This window comes from Sus scrofa, chromosome 4, assembly GCF_054392235.1.
Source record: "Sus scrofa isolate SSC_HxYL_T2T_F1_AM1 chromosome 4, Sscrofa_HxYL_maternal_Yorkshire_Landrace_v2.0, whole genome shotgun sequence".
Classification (NCBI taxonomy): Eukaryota; Metazoa; Chordata; class Mammalia; order Artiodactyla; family Suidae; genus Sus; species Sus scrofa.
The window spans coordinates 53,140,212-53,161,570 of NC_139386.1; the positions used below are offsets into that span (position 1 = coordinate 53,140,212).

Genomic DNA, 21,359 nt, shown 5'->3' on the forward strand with positions numbered 1-21,359 from the left:
ATTCCTTTAAAGGCCTTTTTCATGTTGACTCACAGAGAGGCTTTGCATAACACACCAAGTAAAACCTATTACTGCTGCTGTAGTACAAGGCACTAACAGTTTTGCATGAGACCTGGAAAGAAAATGGACAAACTTTCCTACTGCTGACATTTCAGTTTGAAAGCATGTTTTTTAAGTGTTGGATAAGGAAAACAAAGACATAACTTCTTCATGGATATATTTCTAGTCCATATCTGCCTCTTACATTTCCTTGAGAACTGTATATTGAAATGTCATAAATATTTAACAAAATATTTTAATAAATTACAAAAATGAAGTAACCTTTTCAACTCTGGATCTTTGCTACATAAATTAAAGAATATTCAGAACATAGTAAGATAAAAAAATGTACTTTTTCTTTTGGTTATCTCATGTTTTACAGACCTTGAAAATAATTCCATAGACCATCTTATTTGGCCATAAAAAATAATTTAATTAGAAAAAGCAGTTAACAACATTATTAGTCTAATTCACAGACGTAGAGAACAGACTTTGATTGCTAAGGTGGGGAGAGAGTGGGATGGATTGGGAATTTGGTGTTAGTAGATGCAAACTATTACATTTAGAATGGACAAACAGTAAGGTTTATCTGTATAGCACAGGGATAGACCATGAAGGAAAATCATAATAAAAAAATCCAGCAGACTAAGTCACTCTGCTATACAGCAGAAATTGGTATAACGTTGTAAATCAACTATACTTTAATACCAAAAAACCCCTAGTATCACTAGTTAATGGTATATTTTTACCCTTCTAATTACTATCAACAATTTCAGATAATTTTTTTGTCTTTTCTAGGGCCGCACACGCGGCATATGGAGGTTCCCAGGCTAGGGGTCTAATCAGAGCTATAGCTGCCGACCTATGCCAGAGCCACAGCAACGCAGGATCCGAGCCATGTCTGCAACCTACACCACAGGTCACGGCAATGCCGGATCTCTAACCCACTGAGCAAGGCCAAGGATTGAACCTGCAACCTCTTGGTTCCTAGTCAGATTCATTAACCACTGAGCCATGATGGGAATTCCCCAACTTCAGATAATTCTAATTAATTCTTTATAAATTAGTCTACAAGTTAATAATAGCAGTTAGCATAAAAGCAACCACAATCATTTATTTTAGTAGAAATTCTATTTGTCAGTAGAATCTGTTTATCTATCAAGTATCTGTTACTTGCAAGGATTCTGTTGGGTTATGTAGAAGAAACTACCATAGAACAGTTATTTTAGAGTGAAGCATGTTTGTGGAAAAGGAATAAACATAATTATCCTTCATAAAAAATATACTATCATGATATCCCTCAAACCCACAATATGTGGTTATATTATACATGAAATAAAACGTTCTTTCTGTTATTTCCAGTAATACACTCCACCTTGGTCTAGGCCCAAGACAGACCCACCTTATACTAAATAAATATTATGGTCTGTCATGTTAAAGTGAGAATTCAGTGTGGGTTTTGAGCCCTCTGAAACGGTATGTAGAGAATGTTTTCTTAAAGTTTATAATTATGCATTTCAAATTAGCATCTTTGAAATTGTTAGTATATACATGAAAATAAAATGAAAAACTACCATTTAAGGTTATGTTTTGTGTTCAGCTATAATCCAGACATTCTTGAAAGAAATTATAGCACTTCATAATTTGTAATCTTCCTATCCAGGTAAAGCCTAAAATGATGTGTCTTCTGCTATTAAAAATGACATTTGGGGATTATGTAAAATATCATCAATTATGTATGACATTATTATCTTAACTTTTTTAAAACTTTTGTTTGAAATTCTGATTGTTAAGAAGTGCAAAGAACAACCAAAATCTGAATGCAAAAGAAAATTAAGGTAGTGTAAATCAGAATTTCTTGTACTTTGTGATGTTAAAAATGGCTAGGAAAGAGGCTTATTATTCAATGGTAAAAGTCAGTGTTTCAATGTCTAGTCCTTGGGTTTATGGGGCAGGCTGCCTCAGTGGTTCAAGCACTGAAAGACTCAATTAATAAAGTCACCAAAGACTGGCTGATACATGAGATAAAGTGCCAACCTAATTTTATGAGAATTACAGTTATCACAATGAAAAGTGTGAATTATTTATTCTTAAAAACATTCTGCATTATAAGCCATTTCATAATCAGAAAACTTTTTCTGAAGCAGTTAGACTCTCTTAATTGTGTCCCTGGAGCCATCGGTTCTGGATAGCTTGATGCTGCCAATGTTACTGCTAGCACATAGTAAAAATTATACATGGTTATCTGTTAAATCTTTAGGATATGCAGTCCCTGAGGCCCCCCTGATCTAAATCTGCCTATTTGTACCCCCATTCTAGATTATTTACAGCCTAAATCAGTCCATTTTTAAAACTTCCATTTATACAGAATTTCTTCGGAATAGTTAGAATCTGAAAATTATGTGTTCTGAAAATCTAGGTTCTTCAATACATTTGCATTTTCCAGCCTCCTCAAGAGATACTTACCATCTTTTGAATCGGTTACTGCTGCATATGGCAATCTATCTGCCATAGGCTAATTTCTTAACTATCATAAAAGTAAACTGTGTGTACAGCATGTAACTTTGAAGTTAATACTTTTCCAGTATAAAGTTTGGAAAATATTAATGTCAAAGATCAAACTGAGAGAGAAAAGTAAATGTATTTTTATTTGAAAAATGCTTTTATATTTCAAAAAAAGCATTTTTCCACCATGAATCATTTAATCTCCATTTCTTGCATTCATTGATTTACTTACATGATAAATATTTATATGGTACCTAACTTTACCTGTCAGCCTTCTGGGAGCTGGGGCTATTGCAGTTAACACCTTCAAATACTTCTACAACAAACTTGATCTGAGTGGAGGAAGAAAGAGTCAAAAATTAAATAAATATACATAAGTGCATAAGGGATCAGTAAATGCAATGATTCAAATTAAACACAGTAATGATAATAAAAGTTAGGGTTTAAGACAGGTGGGAAGAGAGCTACTCTAATTTGAATGGAGTCTTTCTAAAGAAGTGAAATTTTAGCTGAGATTTCAATAGCAAAAGGATCCATCAAGGCAAAGATACAAGGGAAGGACATTGTAGTTAGACCTACAGCTAAATAACATTCAGTTTTTGCTCAGATTCTAAACAACAACAACAAAAATTCTGAAAGTTGTAGTCGTAGTGCCTCCATCTATGCTACCAAATTAGCATTTCAAATGAAATTACCAGTGGAATTGTGGAAACAATCCAAGTTTCTGATCAATAGTTACAGTGTTTCTGTTAAAGATTGGCTCTAGAAACACTAGGGCTTTAGGATTATGAGCATCAATATTTTTTCATAGCTTTGGGCCACTACTGCATTTATGAATTTATTTTATTAGCAATGCAAGACTCTTAAAGCAAATCAGGATGGGAAAAAAAATCATAACATCCATCAAGGACTAAAATAGCACTGTTCAATATAACATGTGATGATGAAAATGCTCCGTGTATATGTGCTATCCAGTATGGCAGTCAACTTTCAGAGGTGGCTGTTGAGCACCTGAAATGTGACTAGTGCAATGAAGGAACTGATTTTTAAAGTTATATTTAATTACTTTAAATATAAATAACCACATGCGGATAATGTATGCCATTTTGACAGAGCAGATCTGCAAAGTTAATTTTAAATAATTTATCAGTGTCTTGGACAATATAAGTTAATTACTTAAAAAAAAGAATTCTGAAGCCACACCTTTGGAACATTAATAAGAGCTAAAAATGGAATTTTTATATGTTAATTTGGAATACATTGGTTAAAAGGGTTTTTTTTGTTTTTGTTTTTGTTTTCCTGTCTTTTTGTGTTTGTGGGGCTGCACCCGCGGCATATGGAGGTTCTCAGGCTAAGGGTCGAATCTGGCTGCAGCTGCCGGCCTACACCACAGCCACAGCAACGCAGGATCTGAGCCGTGTCTGCAACCTACACCACAGCTCACAGCAACACTGGATCCCTAACCCACTGAGCGGGCCCAGGGATTGAACCCACGTCCTTATGGATGCTAGTCAGGTTTGATAACTGCTGAGTCGTGACGGGAACTCCCTAAAAGGATATCTTAAACATAGTATATTTATAATGGATTAGTCATGTTGTTGTTACTACCATTTCCCAATTGTTTTTCCTTTGGCACAGGCTGAAATATAGTTTTCTCTTTTTTGTGGTTTTGGAGGTAATGGTGCAACATTCAACATAGGGAAGAAGTGAACAAAAACAATATACAAAAAGCTATTCCATTGAAGAGAATTAGCCTCCTTTTCCTTGATGTGTTTTGTGTTTACAGTCATAATTTTCATTATTTCTGACTAGTAAGAACTAGTAGAGACAGAATCTGAGTAAAGAAGAAAAGAAATGTGTAGATCTTCTGTGGAAAAATATGTATTGTTGATGATTCCCTCCAACCCCTCAAAATAGAAATAGTTTAACAGGTATGAATGATAGTATAGAAATATTGCAAAGTGATTGTTTATCTATATTCTTTATTGGTCATTGATAGCAGAAAAAAATCTGATTTTTTAAATCATACAAATGGGTATTTTGTTAGTTGTGATGATTTCTTGATTGCTCTTAAAAACAAATCCTGTGGATATCAGTTATGAGACAACATAATGTTCACTGAGCCCCAAAATGAAGTTACTGTAAGTAAAATATGCATTTTGGAAGACAATAGGAAAGAGGAAGAAAAAACTTTCTAATTCCTGAGATTTTCTGGAAGCAATATTGATTACTTTTGTAACTCTAGTTTGGTAGATGAAATGAAATATTCATGCTTCAGAATAATATTCGGTAGCCTTGTTAGTTTTGCACAAACTGGACCACATGAGATATATTCAAATCACTAAAACTATTTCAATATTATCCAAGGGTATCTCTCGCTTTTTTTTTTAATTCTTTAACTTCAAGTTCAGAAAGGAATAGAGCAATGCATATTTGTAAAATTCTATAAAAATATGGTATAGACATATAGACACATTTTTAGTTATAATTAATAATATATTATAATTTTTTAAATTGTTAGATAATGACAATTTTTTTCTAGTGAGTTTGAACACCAAATGATGGATGAGCTGAACTATGTATCACCAACTCACTCACTTTGTGCATAAGATAACTTAGTTTCCCTTTCAGAGAATAATGTAAATGTAGCCTGATCAAAAATAGCCATAAATACCTAGCATCAAAAAAAATTGTATCAACACAAAATCATAAGTACAGTATTTTTCCTTCTCTGTTTGACTCACCTTACTTAGCATAAATAATACCTTCAAGGTCCATCCATGGTGCCACAAATTTCAAGACCTCATTCCTTTCCATGGCCAAGTAGCATTCCATCATGTATGTACCACATCCTCTCTATCCCCTCATCAGCTGACAGACAATTAGGTTTCTTCCATATCTTTGCTCTCGTATACAATGCTGATAGCAATCTCCTTTAAGATTGTCTAATACATCACCATAGGTATATTAAATTTTGAGTGGAAAGTGTACTTATAAAATTAAGTAAAATAATTATTTTCTTTAATATCTCTTTAAATATTAATTCACTGTCATTCAACTAAAATAGTATTTTGGGTAACACTAATCAATAACCAACTTTTCAGGAATAGATGTATGGCATCAAATTAGATTCATATATTAAAAAAGGATCACAATTGCATATTCTTTTCTAACCACACAATGAGAATATAAAAAAAAGTTGAAAAGTACTGAAATCTTTCAAAAAAAATAGAGATTTATTTCTGTCTTCAGAAGACAGAAAATGAAAATTAAATTGCTCAACTAAATGAACTGATTGTCTTTCTTTATGTCCATATGAATCTGAATCCTCATGAAGAAATGCAGGCAGGATAACATGTCTCAGTTGTACTTGAACTTTCAACCTTATGCCCCAACACATAAGTTGTAAATAAGCATAGCATAAGTGAGCGTTTGAAATAACATGTGATTGAGCAAGGAGGAATTTTCCCACCTATTAAAATGCTTTATGTAAATTCAACTTTTCTTTTTTAATGCTTGGAGACTAATTTAGATTACTCTTTATTATTTGCGATGTTGCTTTGTTCACTTGGTATCCTCACTCTAGGCTGTATTATTTAGCATTTACCACTCAACCTAAGATGCTACCTTCTCTTCAGGCTCTAAAGCAATGTACTTGCCTCCTGAAATCCCTAGTGCTTTCTTTACTAAACCCCAAGTAAACTTCTGCCAGAACACAGCTTATGTCAGACCCTTCTAATTCTACATTTATTTTTACTTTATTTCCTCCTCATTTTAGTCCTTTGTATCTATACCTGTTTTCTTATACATTCTATTTTATTGACCTGGCATTGGATGTCTCATCAAGGTGTTGATTTCATCTCATACAGCATTTGTGTGCAGTTGCTTCTAGAATTGTCACTTTCCTCTTGTTTCTACTCCACCCTTCTCTATCACCGGTCTACACCATGAACCACTTGAACTTTTGATCTTCAAATCTCAGTTCCCCATCTCCAAAAAAAAATGTATATTTTCTCTTGCCCACCACTATCCTCAGCCCAGTGAGCATGGACTGTTTTGTACCTTACTTTGATATTATACATATTAGCTTTTCTATAGTACCCCTAAGCTTTACCTATGAAATTCCAGTCAAGCCTTCCTCACTTTTAAAGGCTTCTGAAATTCCCCTTAGTTTATGAATCTTTCAGCCAAGTGGAAGAGACATACCATTTCTTTTATGCAAAAATATTAACTGTATTAAGCTTCTCTACTTTCACAAACCATCAAATCTTATGTATCAATTTTATTTAATCTTCTGCCATTAGATTATTTCTTGGTTAGAATAATTTTCAAAAGTTATTCAGCCACTTCAGTAGTTGTACAAGGCTCCATTATTTGGCTGAATGATTATGAAATTTACTTATATTTATTTTGGAGAAGCTACTGCTTCTTCAACGATAAGTAAATATTGCTTACTCATATTAGTTTCACTTGATAGACATGAACCTGTAGCACAAAAGTGCTTTCCATTTGCTAATAATTGTGATAATCTGACCTCCCTCAGGCCTGCTTTAGAACTTCCTCACTATTTTATTGCACATCAGGTTGTTTGTTAAGGACTTTCTTTGAGTTTAAGGAAGGGCAGTTACCTTTTGAACTCCCTATTTAAGTAAATACACTACAGCAAAACAGTGGCAACAGAAGGAATGTTTTCAAGAGCATATTAGCATAAAGCAATTAGATAATGGTAATGAGGATTAGTCTCTCCTGTTATGGCAACAACTCCTCCTGAACTCTGAAACAAAGTCCCTTAGGAATCTTTCAGTGCTTTTTGCTTGATAATTTCTTGAGAATTCTCCTGCTAATCTACCCTTATCTCTTAGGAGCAAACCTCTAATTCAACATAGACTTTCAACAACTAATTTGTTGACAAGTAACTGTGTCCCTGAAAAAAAGTCTCCCTCTAGCACATTCCCTCCTTGGCACCTAGCTTGCCTTCCTTCCTTCCCCCTTAGGCTTCTGCACTTCCTCAGAGCTTTTGCATGCAGTCTATTGATGACTCTTTATTTCTGCTTGGTATATTTTTCTTATTGCTGATTGGCTGCTCTACTTTCCATATTCTTTCAGCTCAGTGAGTTTCCTCTGTGTACTGTGGTTAGGTCTGGGGAAAAAAGAATGTGACGATTGAAGAGGAAGTAAAAAAAATAATAGTAATACTCCATAGCTCTAGCCCAACCTTTGATTCTTCTTATGTTGCATCATGAAATGTTTCTCTTTCCCACTCTCCACATCATGACCATGCTGTGGTATACTACAAGATGCAATGGTTGAAACAGATGGGTCACCTATATAGGGCAGGAAGAGCTCTTGGGGGAAAGAGGCATGGTTTTAAGTGAATATCTCTAGAGGTGGCAAACCCTTCATTGAGTCATAAAAACAGAAGGAAGCAAGAAGAAGGAAGGAAGGAAAGAAAAAAAAAAAACAAATGATAATAATGCTCCTGTAAAACATGTAGAAACAGGCTGGCAAATGGATACTTTCCATGTAGTGGTCTAAGCACTTTGTAGACATGGGGTGTAATAAGGGCATTAAAGAGGGTTTGAAGAAGACTTTATCGGGGGAGGGGGGACACTTAAGTATTGACAAACCAGGCCCCCTGCATCCAGGACAAGGAAAAGATTTGCTCATGTATCTCTTTCACTGTCTATTTGTCTCTATCTTTGAACATTTATTTAACACCTAGTACTGGGCATTATTCCAAGACTAAGTACAGTATTTCAATAAGATAAATGAAGTACATGCCATGATGAGAAACAGTTGAGCAAATAAACAGTTAATTTCAGAGAACAATAGATATTATGAAGAAAATAAAATATGATGAGTTGATTGAAAAATATTAAGGAGGCAATTTTAGGTTGGGTTGTTAAAATACTAAATCAAATACACTGCCCTGTCTATGTACTTTGAGTAAAAAATTAGCCTGTACTCTCTTCAGCAGGAAAATAGTTTTTCTTGTAAATAAGACATCTTACTGCAGGTCAAAAATAAAAGAATAGTAATTCTTGATAGGTGTGCTAATGACACAGTGTTTTCCAGCTCATTATATTCATAAATGGTAGTTGCCATTTTATAGAGGCAGCAATTAATAGTATTTCACACAGCCTTTTGAAATTAGTTGTTTGCCTATGTTCCCCTCTGGAATGAATGTACATTATTAGACAGTACATGTTTGTAGAATCCAGAACTTCTATTTAAGTGGGAGGAATGAAGTTTTTCAACACTCAGTTATATGATGTGTGAATTGAAAATTTAGATCACCCTGCCAACATTCATGATCCTCAGATCCCAAAGGAGGCGGAAAAAAAGCAAAATGTCGTCGTATTTGTGAGGTACAATTTGAAGTTCCTTTCCCTAAAGGCAATAATTTTTTAGTAAATTGTTCTTTTCTCCATCACAACCATTGCAAAGTGGTTTCTGAACAAGAGTTGATACAAAAAGAAACAGGAAAAAGAGAAAAGGACCTAAAAAGAGAACAGTATTGACATACCTCCGTCTTTCACTAGCTCCTCAGATCTTTATATAATAAGGCTTAGCCAAACTTGGTATAGAACACTTCATTAACATTCATTATTTGCATATATAAATAAAAAACAAATATTGACATTATTATACAGGAATAATTATTAATTTTTCAGTTTTAGAAATTATTATTCTTAGAGTTGCCATCATGGCTAAGCAGTAATGAAACCAACTAGTGTCCATGAGGATGCAGGTTCGTTCCTTGGCCTTGCTCAGTGGATTTAGGATCCTGGCATTGCTGTGGCCATTGTGTAGGCTGGCAGCTACAGCTCTGATTCAACCCCTAGCCTGGAACTTTGATATGCCACGAGTGTGACCCTAAAAAAATTTAAAAAATAAAAACAAATAAAAAGAAGAATTAGTATTCTTTATGTTAAGATTTAATAAAGTGATCCATATCTGACATACGATTTAAACTTTTGGTATCTAAATTTTTCAATATAATTTAATCTATAAATCTATGGTCTCTTCAATAAGTGGTGCTGGGAAAACAAGACAGTTACATGTAAAAGAAAGAAATCATCATACTCTTTTAATACCATATGCAAAAATAAACTCAAGACGGATTAAAGACCTAAATATAAGGCCAGATACTATAAAACTTCTAGAGGAAAACATTTGGAGGCTATAAAAAGTATCACATCAATTTGGCACACATGGTAAACAAATTATTCTGAAAATGCCAACTCTCTATTATTTTGAAACAAATATATACATTTTTAGTTATTATAATAATTTACATATTAATCCAAATGGTAACTATAACAAGTTTTTTGTTGAAAATGGTCAGACATTAAGGGAGGGTCCAGAATAGTGACTTTTTAAATGATTTAGCAGAATCAGTTGTTAATATGTTACTTCCTTCCTCCATTATAGTGAGTCTCTATTTTAAGCATTTTTCAAAAACACAGACAATGTCCAAAGCAATTTGACCTATTGAGATGTACTGCTGCATCATTTCTCTCAGAATTACATCTGGTTAATCTTTGATTGATGAGCCCTGAAAATCATGCCTGTAAACTCATTGGGAAAATTCATGGACTGTCTTAGTGAGAAGGTATCTTTTAATGGTTACTTTGAACAGGTTTTCTCGTAAGATTTATATACCAAAAGTCAGCTTGTGTCAGCTTTTGTGATAAGATAATGAAAGCTTCTCAGAATGGTATATTCTTTGCTAGATACATCTTTTAAGCATCCTTGCATAGTAATTTTTTTCCTCCAAATTATAATTTAACTTTTTTCCAATGTTGAAAAAGAAAAATGCTAATTATGTATAAATGTCCTTTCTCTCTCTTTATTTTTTTTAATTAAAATAAAGTTGCTGTGCAGTGTTTCTTCAATTTCTGTTGTACAGCGAAGTGACCCAGGCAGACACATTTTCCTGTGATGTGCAGTAGGACCCAATTGGCCATCCATTCCAAATATAACAGTTTGCATCCATTACCCCCCAAACTTCCCATGCATCCCACTCCCTCCCCCCCTGGCAACCACAAATCTGCTCTCCATGGTTGTGATCTGTTTCTGTTTTGTAGATAAGTTCACTTGTGCAATATTTTAGATTCCACAAATAAGTGATATCATATGATATTTGTATTTCTTTTTCTGAATGCTTCACTTAGTATGAGAACTTCTAGTGCATCCATGTTGCTGCAAATGGCATTATTTGGTCCTTTTTATGGCTGAGTAGTATTCAATTGAATATATCTAACATATCTTCTTAATCTATTTATCTGTCAAGGGACATTTAGGTTTCTTTGTCTTGGCTGTTGTGAATAGTGCTGCAATGAACATGCGGGTGCATGTATCTTTGAATGTTTTGTCCAGATGTATGCCCAGGAGTTGGATTGCTAGATCATATGGTAGTTTGGAAATTTTGGAAATTAGTCCTTTGTCTGTTGCATCATTTGCAAAGATTTTTCTTCTATTCTGTGGGTTGTCTTTTCATTTTTTTAATTGTTTCCTTCACAGTGCAAAAGCTTTTGAGTTACATTACGTCCCATTGGTTTATTTTTGTTTTTATTGACCTTATTCTAGGAGGTGGATCAAACATTATGTTGCTGTGATTTATGACAAAGACTGTTCTTTCTATGTTTTCCTCTAGAAGTTTTATAGTATCTGGCCTTATATTTAGGTCTTTAATCCATCTTGAGTTAATTTTTGTATATGGTGTTAAGAGTATGATGATTTCTTTCTTTTACATGTAACTGTCTCGTTTTCCCAGCACCACTTATTGAAGAGACCATCTTTCTCCCATGTATGTTCTTGCCTCCTTTGTCATAGATTAGTTGACCTTAGGTGCTTGGGTTTATATCTGTGCTTTCTATCTTGTTCCATTGATCCATATTTCTGTTTTTGTGCCAGAAACATATTGTTTTGATAACTATGGCTTTGTACTGTTGTCTGAATTCAGGAAGCTTGATTCCTCCATTTCTGTTTTTCAGTATTGCTTTGTCTATTTGGGGTCTTTTGCATTTCCATACAAATTTTAAAATATTTTGTTCTAGTTCTGTGAAGAATGTCCTTGGTAATTTGATATGGATTGCATTGAATCTGTAGATTGCATTTAGTAGTATAGTCATTTTGGTAATACTGATTCTTCCAATCTAAGAGCATTATGTGTCTTTCCATCCATTTGTGTCATCTTTGATTTCTTTCATCAGTGTCCTAGAGTTTTCAGTATAGGTCTTTTGTCTCTTTAGGTAGGTTTATTCTTAGGTATTTTGTTCTTTTTGATGTGATGGTTTCCCAGATTTCTTTTTCTGATCTTTCATTTGTTAGTATATAGAAATGCAGTCAATTTTCATGTATTAATTTTGTATCCTGCAATTTTGCAAAATTCATTGATGAATTTTAACAGTTTCCTGGTAGTGTCTTTAGAACTTTCTAGGTATGTCATCTGAAAAAAACTGATAGTTTTACTTCTTTTCCAATTTGGATTCTGTTTATTATTTTTCTTCTCTTGATTGCTATTACTAGGACTTCCAAAACTATATTCAATAGTAGTGGTGAAAGTGGACATCCTTGTCTTGTTCCTGATCTTGGTGGAGATCTTTTCAGTTTTTTCATCACTGAGAATGATGTTATCTGTGGATTTGTCATATGTGGCTTTTATTATGTTGAGATAGTTTCCCTCTATACCCACTTTCTGGAGAGTTTTTATCATAAACAGGTGTTGAATTTTGTCAAAAGCTTTTTCTGCAGCTACTGAGATGATCATAGGTTTTTCTTATTTTTCAGTTTGTTGATGTGGTATATCTCACAGATAGATTTGTGGATATTGAAGAATCCTTGCATCCCTGGCATAAATTCCACTTGGTCATCTTGTATCATCCTTTTAATATATATATTTGCATTTGGTTTGCTAATATTTTGTTGAGGGATTTTTTTATTTATATTCATAAGTGATATTGTTCTATAATTTTCTTTTATTGTGCTATCCTTGTCTGGTTTTGGTATCAGGGTGATGGTGGCCTCATAGATTGTGCTTCAGAATATTCTTCCTCTGCTATTTTTTGGAAGAGTTTCAGAAGAATAGGTGTTAACTCTTCCCTGAATGTTTGATAGAATTTGTCATCAGGTTCTGGGCTTCTGGTTTTTGGAAATTTTTAATCATGTTTTTCAATTTCAGTACTCATGATTGGTCTGTTCTTCCTGATTCAGTCTTGGTAGGTTGTACTTTTGTAAGAATCTACCATTTTATTCTAGGTTGTACATTTTATTGGCATATAGTTGCTTTAGTCTATTATGATCCTTTGTATTTTTATGATATCAGTTGTAATTTCTCCTTTTTCATTTCTAATTGTATTAATTTGAACTCTATGCCTTTTTTCTTGATGTGTCTGGCTGAAGATTTATCAATTTTATTGATCTTTTCAAAAAACGAACTTTTGGTTTCATTGATCTTCTCTATTGTTTTCTTTGTCTCTATTTTATTTATTTCTGTTCTGATCTTTATGATTTCTTTCCTTTTACTAATTTTGGGCTTTGTTTTTCCTTCCTTCTCTAGCTCTTTAGGTGTAAGCCTAGGGTGTTTATTTGAACTCTTTCTGTCCTTAAATAAACAGTATCTTTCATAATTCCCTATTCAGACAGGAAATCTGAAAACAAATTAATAAATTTATAATATGCTTGTATAATATTACAATATGTGATTTTATATTTCCAGCCCACATATATTACTGTTTAATGACACATTTACTACACTTAATTAAATGACATAGAATACAATTTTGTTTCTTTTTTAATATACAAAGATGTTGGCTGCAACATTATTTGTGGTAGCATGTTTAATGGCTAAAATAGAGGCTTAATAACCTTACATTTGCTAGCCAGAATAGTGTTTGGCTATCACAAATATTTACAAAGATAATATAATAATGTTTTATCATAAAGAATACTTATGTATTTTCCAGCTTTTAGAAACGAGTAAATATTTTAAACTTTATTATGAAAAATTCAAAAGCACAGCAAAAGTCAGAAGGCTGAACACATGCACACCTAATATATATACTTAACAACCGTTAGTGTTTGCCTTTAATTTCTTTATACATGTATGTGTGTAAAATGTGTAACACACATGCACAAATATTTGGTGAAACGTTTTCAGGAAAGTTGTGGATATTATGAAACTCCACTTTAAATACAGAATCCAGTGACTATCCATGAATTGCATTTGACTATCATGTCTATTTAAATATTTTAACTACTATTTTATTCTCCCCATCCTTTTTTTTTTTTTTTTTTTTTTTTGGCTGTGCAGAAGTTCCTAGGCTAACAATCGAACCAGCACCACAACAGCAACATAAGCCACTGAAGTGACAATGCTGGATCCTTAACCCACTGTACCAAAGGAGAACTCCCTTCCCTGCTTTTTTTCCAATTACTTTTTTTTCCTGAAACCAGGCCAGTTTTTTTATAGACCATTTCCATTCTTAATTTGTGTTTAATTCCTTAAGTATCATTTAACTTATTCCTTTCTTCCTATAAACTGAAGAAAAAGTTTACAGGCTGAATTAAATTCTCTTTTAAACATGTTTGGCCTCTACATGGTTGTACTTCATAAATGATTCTGTGACCTTCAAGTGCCTAGCTATTCTGTGTTGTACATTTTGTGGCATATAATATCAAACCACTATGACCCATGCAAAGCTTGATCATTTGGTTAAGACAGTAACTGCCATATCTCTGCATTATAAAGGTGCACTTTCAATATTATAATTAGCATAAGTGCACATGTACACACATGAGTGCACGTGAAATTTTAAGTAGGTCAGCAATGTGTATCAATCTTAAGTTTCTAGTCTTGATGTTGTACTTTAGTTATGTAAGAGGTTTCATTGGGGGAGGCTTGGGAGAGAGGATATGGAATCTCTCTGTGTTTTTCTTATGAATCTATAGTTACTTCAATATAAAAAGATTTAGGGTAATAATTATTATCAATTTTATTCCAATAAACTCAGTAATTATGTACATGATTGAGAGATATAGAGTCTAGCATATGGTATTATCAAAAATTATTTTAATATTAAATTTTATAGGAACTTCTGATCATTTGCTTTTGTTCCTTGCATTTGAGGTATGTATAAGAGAATGAATCAGTCTGATGGGGAATGTGTTAGTTAACTATTTCATAGCAGTTGCACCAAAGCATATTTTTTCTTTTCTTAACTCCAGCCATGGCCATGAGCAATCTTGTCCTCAAATTTTCCTTTTATTCCTCTTGACTTTTCAAAAAATCAGTGGCCTGAAATGGATAACCATAAGGATGTCTCTCTTAGGCTTAGGAATCCTTGCTGGCTCCTATCTCCTGCCCAGATGTACATAGCAACCCATGTACTGCTGCGTCCCTAACTCCAGTCTCCTGAGACCATTTAATGATTCTGGCTACTAAGGGTGAGCCCAGGGTAGAGTTGGGTGTGTCATTCTTCTTGAGAAGGGCTTACCACAGAATAGAAGGCCAACATTTCTTCTACCTTTTAAGCATTCAAACAGATTGCTTTCCCCCTTGTTATGCATATAGCTGCCAGGATTTGGGCTTTCTTCTATTATTATTACATATCTGATTTTGTTTTCTAAGAACCAAGTTAATTTTGAACACCAAGATCCCCCAGACATTCTCCAAGCTATATCCTAGGTCCTCAAAAACAGTATATGATTGCTTGTAAATAAATCTCTATTGTAGACATAAGTATGTTCCTATTTTTTCAATAGCTGATGAGTCCCTTGATTAGGATGCCATTTTAATAATTTTAGTTGGGGAATAGGTGAGGCTTTTTTGTGGAATGGATGTTTTAGTCAAAAACTAGTAGAAGAGCCTGTGAGGGACTGTGCAGGAGCCAGAGGCAAGGCTGTGTTTGAATCCAGATTCAGATGCAAACCAGTGGCTTTGAGTTGGCATTGTAGTCATCTCAGTGAAACGCAATGGCAGCTTGAGTAGGATGGTGACAGTGATGATGGTGAGAAAACAAGAGATTTAGGATGTTATCTTAGAGGTGGGGAAAACTAGAGGAAGCCTGAAGTGATACTACAGGAAAGGGCTGAGAGAATCATAGACGCTTCTGGTAATATTCATGTTGAGACATATAAGACATTCATAGGTATACATCAAGGTGCTTGTTAAACAAATAATCTTACATGTTAGAAGAGACATAAAAGTAGATCAGTTGTACTAATTGTTTTTTTAAAGGCCTGTAAATAGCATCCTGTACTGCAAGTAGATCAATAACATCATCTTCATATGCAGAGAGCAGGGAAGATGCTTTTTCCGTAGAGTGGTCAGCAAATAACATGCAGGTTATAAGCCGGAATTTTAAAGGGAATGGAAGAAAAGCATACTGAATTTCTCTTGTATGTTACTGCTTCATAGTGTATATCATGAACTTGTTATCTTTGTGAACAAAATGGTCTGTCTGGCCCCATCCTACATGGAAAGAAAAACCTTGTCTTGAAATGTCTGTGAAGTGAAATATTGGTATTTAAGTAGGAATTCCTATTTGGTTATTTTTAGGCACAATGGTTTTTTCATACGTTGACTTTGAAAATGTGCCAGCTGTGATTATTTTTAGTGTATCCTATTCCTGTACACCCTTTTCTATAAGAGTTCTAGTCAAAAAGAGGTCACAGGCAAGATACAAATAATAAATCTATGGCTCTGTAGAGGTGATTCTTCATTCTTTCCCTTTATATTAAAGGCTAAAACAAAACCTACATTGTGTGGAAAGGTGAAAACATTATTTTTGTCTGTACATAGATCAAAGGCCTTTATATATCACACCCTTCTAGAAAAATGTATACTAATCCTTTGTCTACTCAACTACAACTTTTTGTGGTCTTGTGACTCTAGCATTTGGCTTCTGAAGAAAAAAAAATCACTTTTACTTTGCCTTTTCCTCCTTTTGCTTTCTTTCAAGCAATAATTAGTGAGCTTCTACTAACATGAAAAGCATTTTTCTCAAAATGAGCAAGCCATAAGCAATAAAAAAAAAGACCTGTTTGCCATCATTGAGCTTATATTCTAGTGGAGAAAGAATGAACAATGTATTAAGTTCAATGGAGGTGAACATAATCAATGATGAAAAAGCAGAGGAAGGGGAAGAGTGAAAGCAAGTGTGCATGGGAGGAGTGAGGGGTTTCAGTTTTAGATAGGGTGGTCAGAGAAGTTACCACTTGGAAGGAAAATTTACATCGAGACCTCAGTATCATTTTAAACATCCTCTCTCTGCAAATTAGTCACAGGTTCTGTTTTGAAATGGCAATCTGCAGTGACTATGGTATGAGTTTACATCTGCTGTGACAGAATACATGCTAAATTATTCCATTGCATCTTCTAACAGAGAAGTTGTGGATAAATGAATAGAGTCAAAACTTTAACATCTACAATTTATTTGACTCTCTGCCAAGGTTACTGTCATGAGAAATAGACAGTACCACATTACTGGATTTCAATCTGCATCAATTGCACCTTTGTTTCCACATTACCTTGAGAACTTTTGCAAATTGACAGCTTATCTTCAGGCAGAACTGTCATTCCTTCCTTCATTAGTGGAATGTTGGGGTTATGTTCCTATTTTCAGACTGCAGCCTGTTTGTCCCATTGGCCTTGTCTAAGAATGTGGAGAGATACTATCAATTTGAAAAAAATTGAAATAAAATCTAGGCTTTTTATGTGGTTTCTTCCTAGTCTTCAATTTAGGGAGCGTTCTTAATTGTTCCATAGATAATCATGGTCAGTTATTTCTTTGTCAGAATCCAGTAAGATTTTAGCACTTTAAATTTATTTTAAGATATATATTACAATAATTTTAAAATATTTTATGTGGAGTTTGGAATGACTTTAATTAACACTTGGTTAAAAATCCCTGTTGCAGCTAGCTAGAACAAAATGCTCTTTTTCTTTTAAATTTTCAGAATATCATCCTCTGACAAATTATTGGCAAAACCCTAAATCTTCATGCCCATATATATTTTCTTAGATCAATCTTTTCATGAAATAACTTTGTATTTTAAAATCAGCTTAATGTTATCTCCTGCCTGTGTATCAAAATGTTCATTAGTTCAGGCTACCTGGTAATATGACATCAGTAACATAAAGAAATATTTTTGGAAAGAGAGGCATGGATAGAGCCAAAATATAAGTAAAATTTGAAGAAGAAATAAAGAACAAGACAAAAACTGTAAATAGAACTACAAATGGAAAAAATAGGATAACTAGTTTCAATATAGTTTTAACAACAGCTAAAAATTTTAATGCTACTATGTGCCAGATCCTTAGAAAGTCCTTTATGTTTAATATAGTAATCATACTATGAGTCAGTTATTGGTAATAACTCAGTGACTACTAACTCAACCAAAGTGACAAAATTATTAAAGGACAGAGAAAGAATAAAATATGAACTCGGAGTCATTAATTGCTCTACTTCCTCCTTTATTTATAAATAGCAAAGTAAACACAGAAGACAGCTCATTATAACTAAAATAAAGTACAATTATTCAAAGTTTCTTAAGAAAATTTTTGTGTTTTGGATTGATTCAGATGAGAAAAAAACTCATTTTTAATATATTACCTGAAATCCAAGAATTATTAGTAGATTGTATGTGTGTGTATATGAATGAATATATGAATAATTGAAAAAGCCTAGAAAATCTAGTCAGGATAACCTATTCTTAGCCAAAAGCTCAGGAATGCTGTATAATAAATCACTTGCTAATATCTAAGTTGGGAGAATAGAGCAGACAAGAATTGAAATGGAAGTGTTTTTGCAATATGCACTTATCCAAATGTTATAAATACATAACTTCCATGTGAAATTCTTCTTATAAATACTGAAATAATGTGAAATACAAATTTAATTCATTGAAAATTAGTTTTTAAAATATACCTGTTTTTTCTAGTATTAAAGTACTTTGGATAGTTTCTACATTTGTTTTAAAATTTTCTATAGAAAACAATTTAATGGCATCAGATATATCTTTTAGGGGAAGATTTTTTGTACTCAGTAAGAATATATAGTGAAAAATATTATATGTAGGCTAATTATCATTTCAAAAATATTTATAAATACCTGATATGAGGCAAGTCATATATTTTATTCACTAGAGATGAGTAAACATTTAATATAAAATGGCTTGTATTATGATTGAAGTACAGGTTATTGTGAGAGCAAATAGGAGAGGCAATTGATGCAGATTGAAATCCAGATAACTTCGTTCATTTAAGATGATCATATAATTTATCATCCAAACCAGGGAACATTTAAAGGTGAAAGAGGACTCTACTTATAATTACAAGAGACAGTAGATGTAACCTGGGCATACCAGAAAGTACAGCTTCCCTATTTCATCACAAAACTTTAGGTGTGGGGATCTTAAAATGCAAAGATGCATATGTGTGCATATGCTGCTCATATTTTGTAAAGCTCACTTAATCCACAAATCTGGCAGGGACTTATCTGTGCTACCTCTGTTTTTCTGTCTAGAAAGCCCTGGAGATAATGTGAGATTACATGTTTTTACATTATCTTTTTAACCACAATATATGGATTAGGAATTGGGTAGTTTACTATAAGAAACTTTGTAGTCATTGTTGGCAAGTTGTTTAGCCGTTTCTTTGACGGGTTTGATGTAGGGCAGTGATAAAGGCACTAGCTTAGGTTTGAAAGCGTTAAAAACAGGGACAAGACAGTACCAGAGGACTCACATTTGTTGAGAGATGCTTCTGTTTGTTTTGCAGGACCAGTGGTTTTGGCGAGTGAGAAACAACAGGGTGATGGATGGCTACCCCATGCAAATTACTTACTTCTGGAGAGGCTTGCCTCCTAGTATCGATGCTGTTTATGAAAACAGTGATGGGAATTTTGTCTTCTTTAAAGGTAAGGCGTGTTCTGTCGAGTGAGGTCACATAGCTAATTCATCTTATAAAATGAACCACACATGTTCACTACAAATATAAATGAAGTCAACTCAAAGATAATTTTTAATTCTCTAATTTATATTTTCTCAAATGGTGTTCTTATTTGTAAGTCAAATTTAGGAGGCAATGTGATTTCTTGGAATATTTTCATTTGTCCTAAAAGCATTGGAAAATAAATATGCAAATGAATGAATGAGTGAAATGTTGCTTTTCTATTAACTAAGGGGTTTTTTTTAAGACTATTTGGAGTTGCTTGCTATTTTTATGCAATGAAATTTATAATTTATTTCACTTATTTTCATGTGTAATCTCTTAAACTTTACTTGATTTAGTCAGTTTACAGTAAATAGTTTTCAGTAAACTAAGAAATTGCTCATAAAGAAAAGGAAATTTATGAGAGAATACTCATCCAATCATCTTATCCAATAAAATTTATTGTTTATTATTTATCTTAGTGAGGAATATTAATTGCACAAATACTCATTACAGGCATGCAAAGTGAGATTACCTGGTAAAGTAAACTTAAGTCAAGCAACTGGTACTTCATCTTCGAAACTTGCTGATAATCAAAACAATAAATCTTAGTCCCCGGGGGTGGGGGTGGGAAACACAGGAAAAAGAGTGACTGGGTTGGAGGATTGAGAGAATTATCAGAACATCTTTGAACTGATCTAAGGAGAACTAGAGTGCAGAATGTACATGATTGAATGGATTATTCAAAGTCTAAAGTACTATTGAATAAGCTTAATAAATAGGATGGAGGTTAAGAGAAAAGAAAAGGGATTTTAACCAAATAAAAGGAATTATTCTCAGGATCCAACTAGAAGAATTCATAGTAGTGATGAGGGTAATGAAAACAGGGTTTGAGAAATACTTGTGATACTTAAAGTGAGTTCCAAACCACTTACATAAAATGAAAGCGTATATTCATAATTTATCTTTATAGATTGTAACCTGAGAAAGAGTGGGTATAGCACATTAATTAAAAGAATGTCATAGTCCTACAGTCATATTGCCAATTTTAAGCACTTAGCTGTATGGTTACTCAATTCTCTTTGCCTCAGTTTTTTCATCTAAGAAATGAGGTTAGTAATATTCCCCATCTCAGAATTAGTTTGTGGACTAAGTTAATGACTACATGTGATGTACTTGGTATACTTAAGCCCTTAATAAATGCCAACTATTGCTGCTACTGGTGTGATTACTATCAATATTATTGCCTTCCTGCCATCTATAATAAGTGTGTAAAAGAAGTGGACATGTACTATACCACTGTGGACAAAGAAAGGATACATCTAATGGTTCTAAATCTTGGGCGCATGATATTTGGAGAGAAATTACCCACCCTTACCCTCTTCTTTGGTCTTATGCACAGTTGCAAGAGAGAAAAGGGAAGAATAAGCCCTGGGTAGCCTATGGCTTGAGGGCTGTCCCAGGAGGCCCTGTCTCAATGGTGCTCTCTGACAAAACTGCCTGAGGAGAAACTGCCACAGAAGTAAATCAGTGTTCCCACAGTTCTTTATTGCCTCAAGGCCTTCTCACTTTTATTCACTTTGCCTCTTGTCACTCACTCACTCTGGAATGGCTAGCTCCTTTTCATCTTTCAACAGCCAGCATAAAAGGGAGTTCGCAGAATTCCCTCCCTGTCCACCCCATTTAAAGAGATACCTTTCAATGTGCACACAGCTCTTGAAAAAATTTGAAATTATCTACAGCATTTGAATGGACATTTCATGAGAGAGGGATTTTGTTTATATTTTCTTGCACACTACTGTATTTTCAGTTCTCAGAACAGTGTTGGGTACATAATACATGCTCAACAAGCACTTTAATAAAAGCAATATAATTG

The 21,359-nt window shown here is 33.6% G+C and overlaps 1 protein-coding gene across 2 annotated transcripts in view; it reads left to right on the forward strand.

Annotated features, from left to right (window-relative positions):
• Positions 1-21,359, forward strand: part of MMP16 (matrix metallopeptidase 16) — a 310,756-nt gene that overhangs the window by 245,665 nt on the left and 43,732 nt on the right. For both annotated transcript variants that reach the window (XR_014843025.1, XM_001926617.7), the window contains exon 7: positions 19,331-19,469. Coding sequence is in view for 1 of the 2 variants with exons in the window: in XM_001926617.7 (XP_001926652.1) it covers positions 19,331-19,469 (139 nt within the window). In the remaining variant the exon portion in view is untranslated. The remainder of the gene's footprint in view (positions 1-19,330; positions 19,470-21,359) is intronic.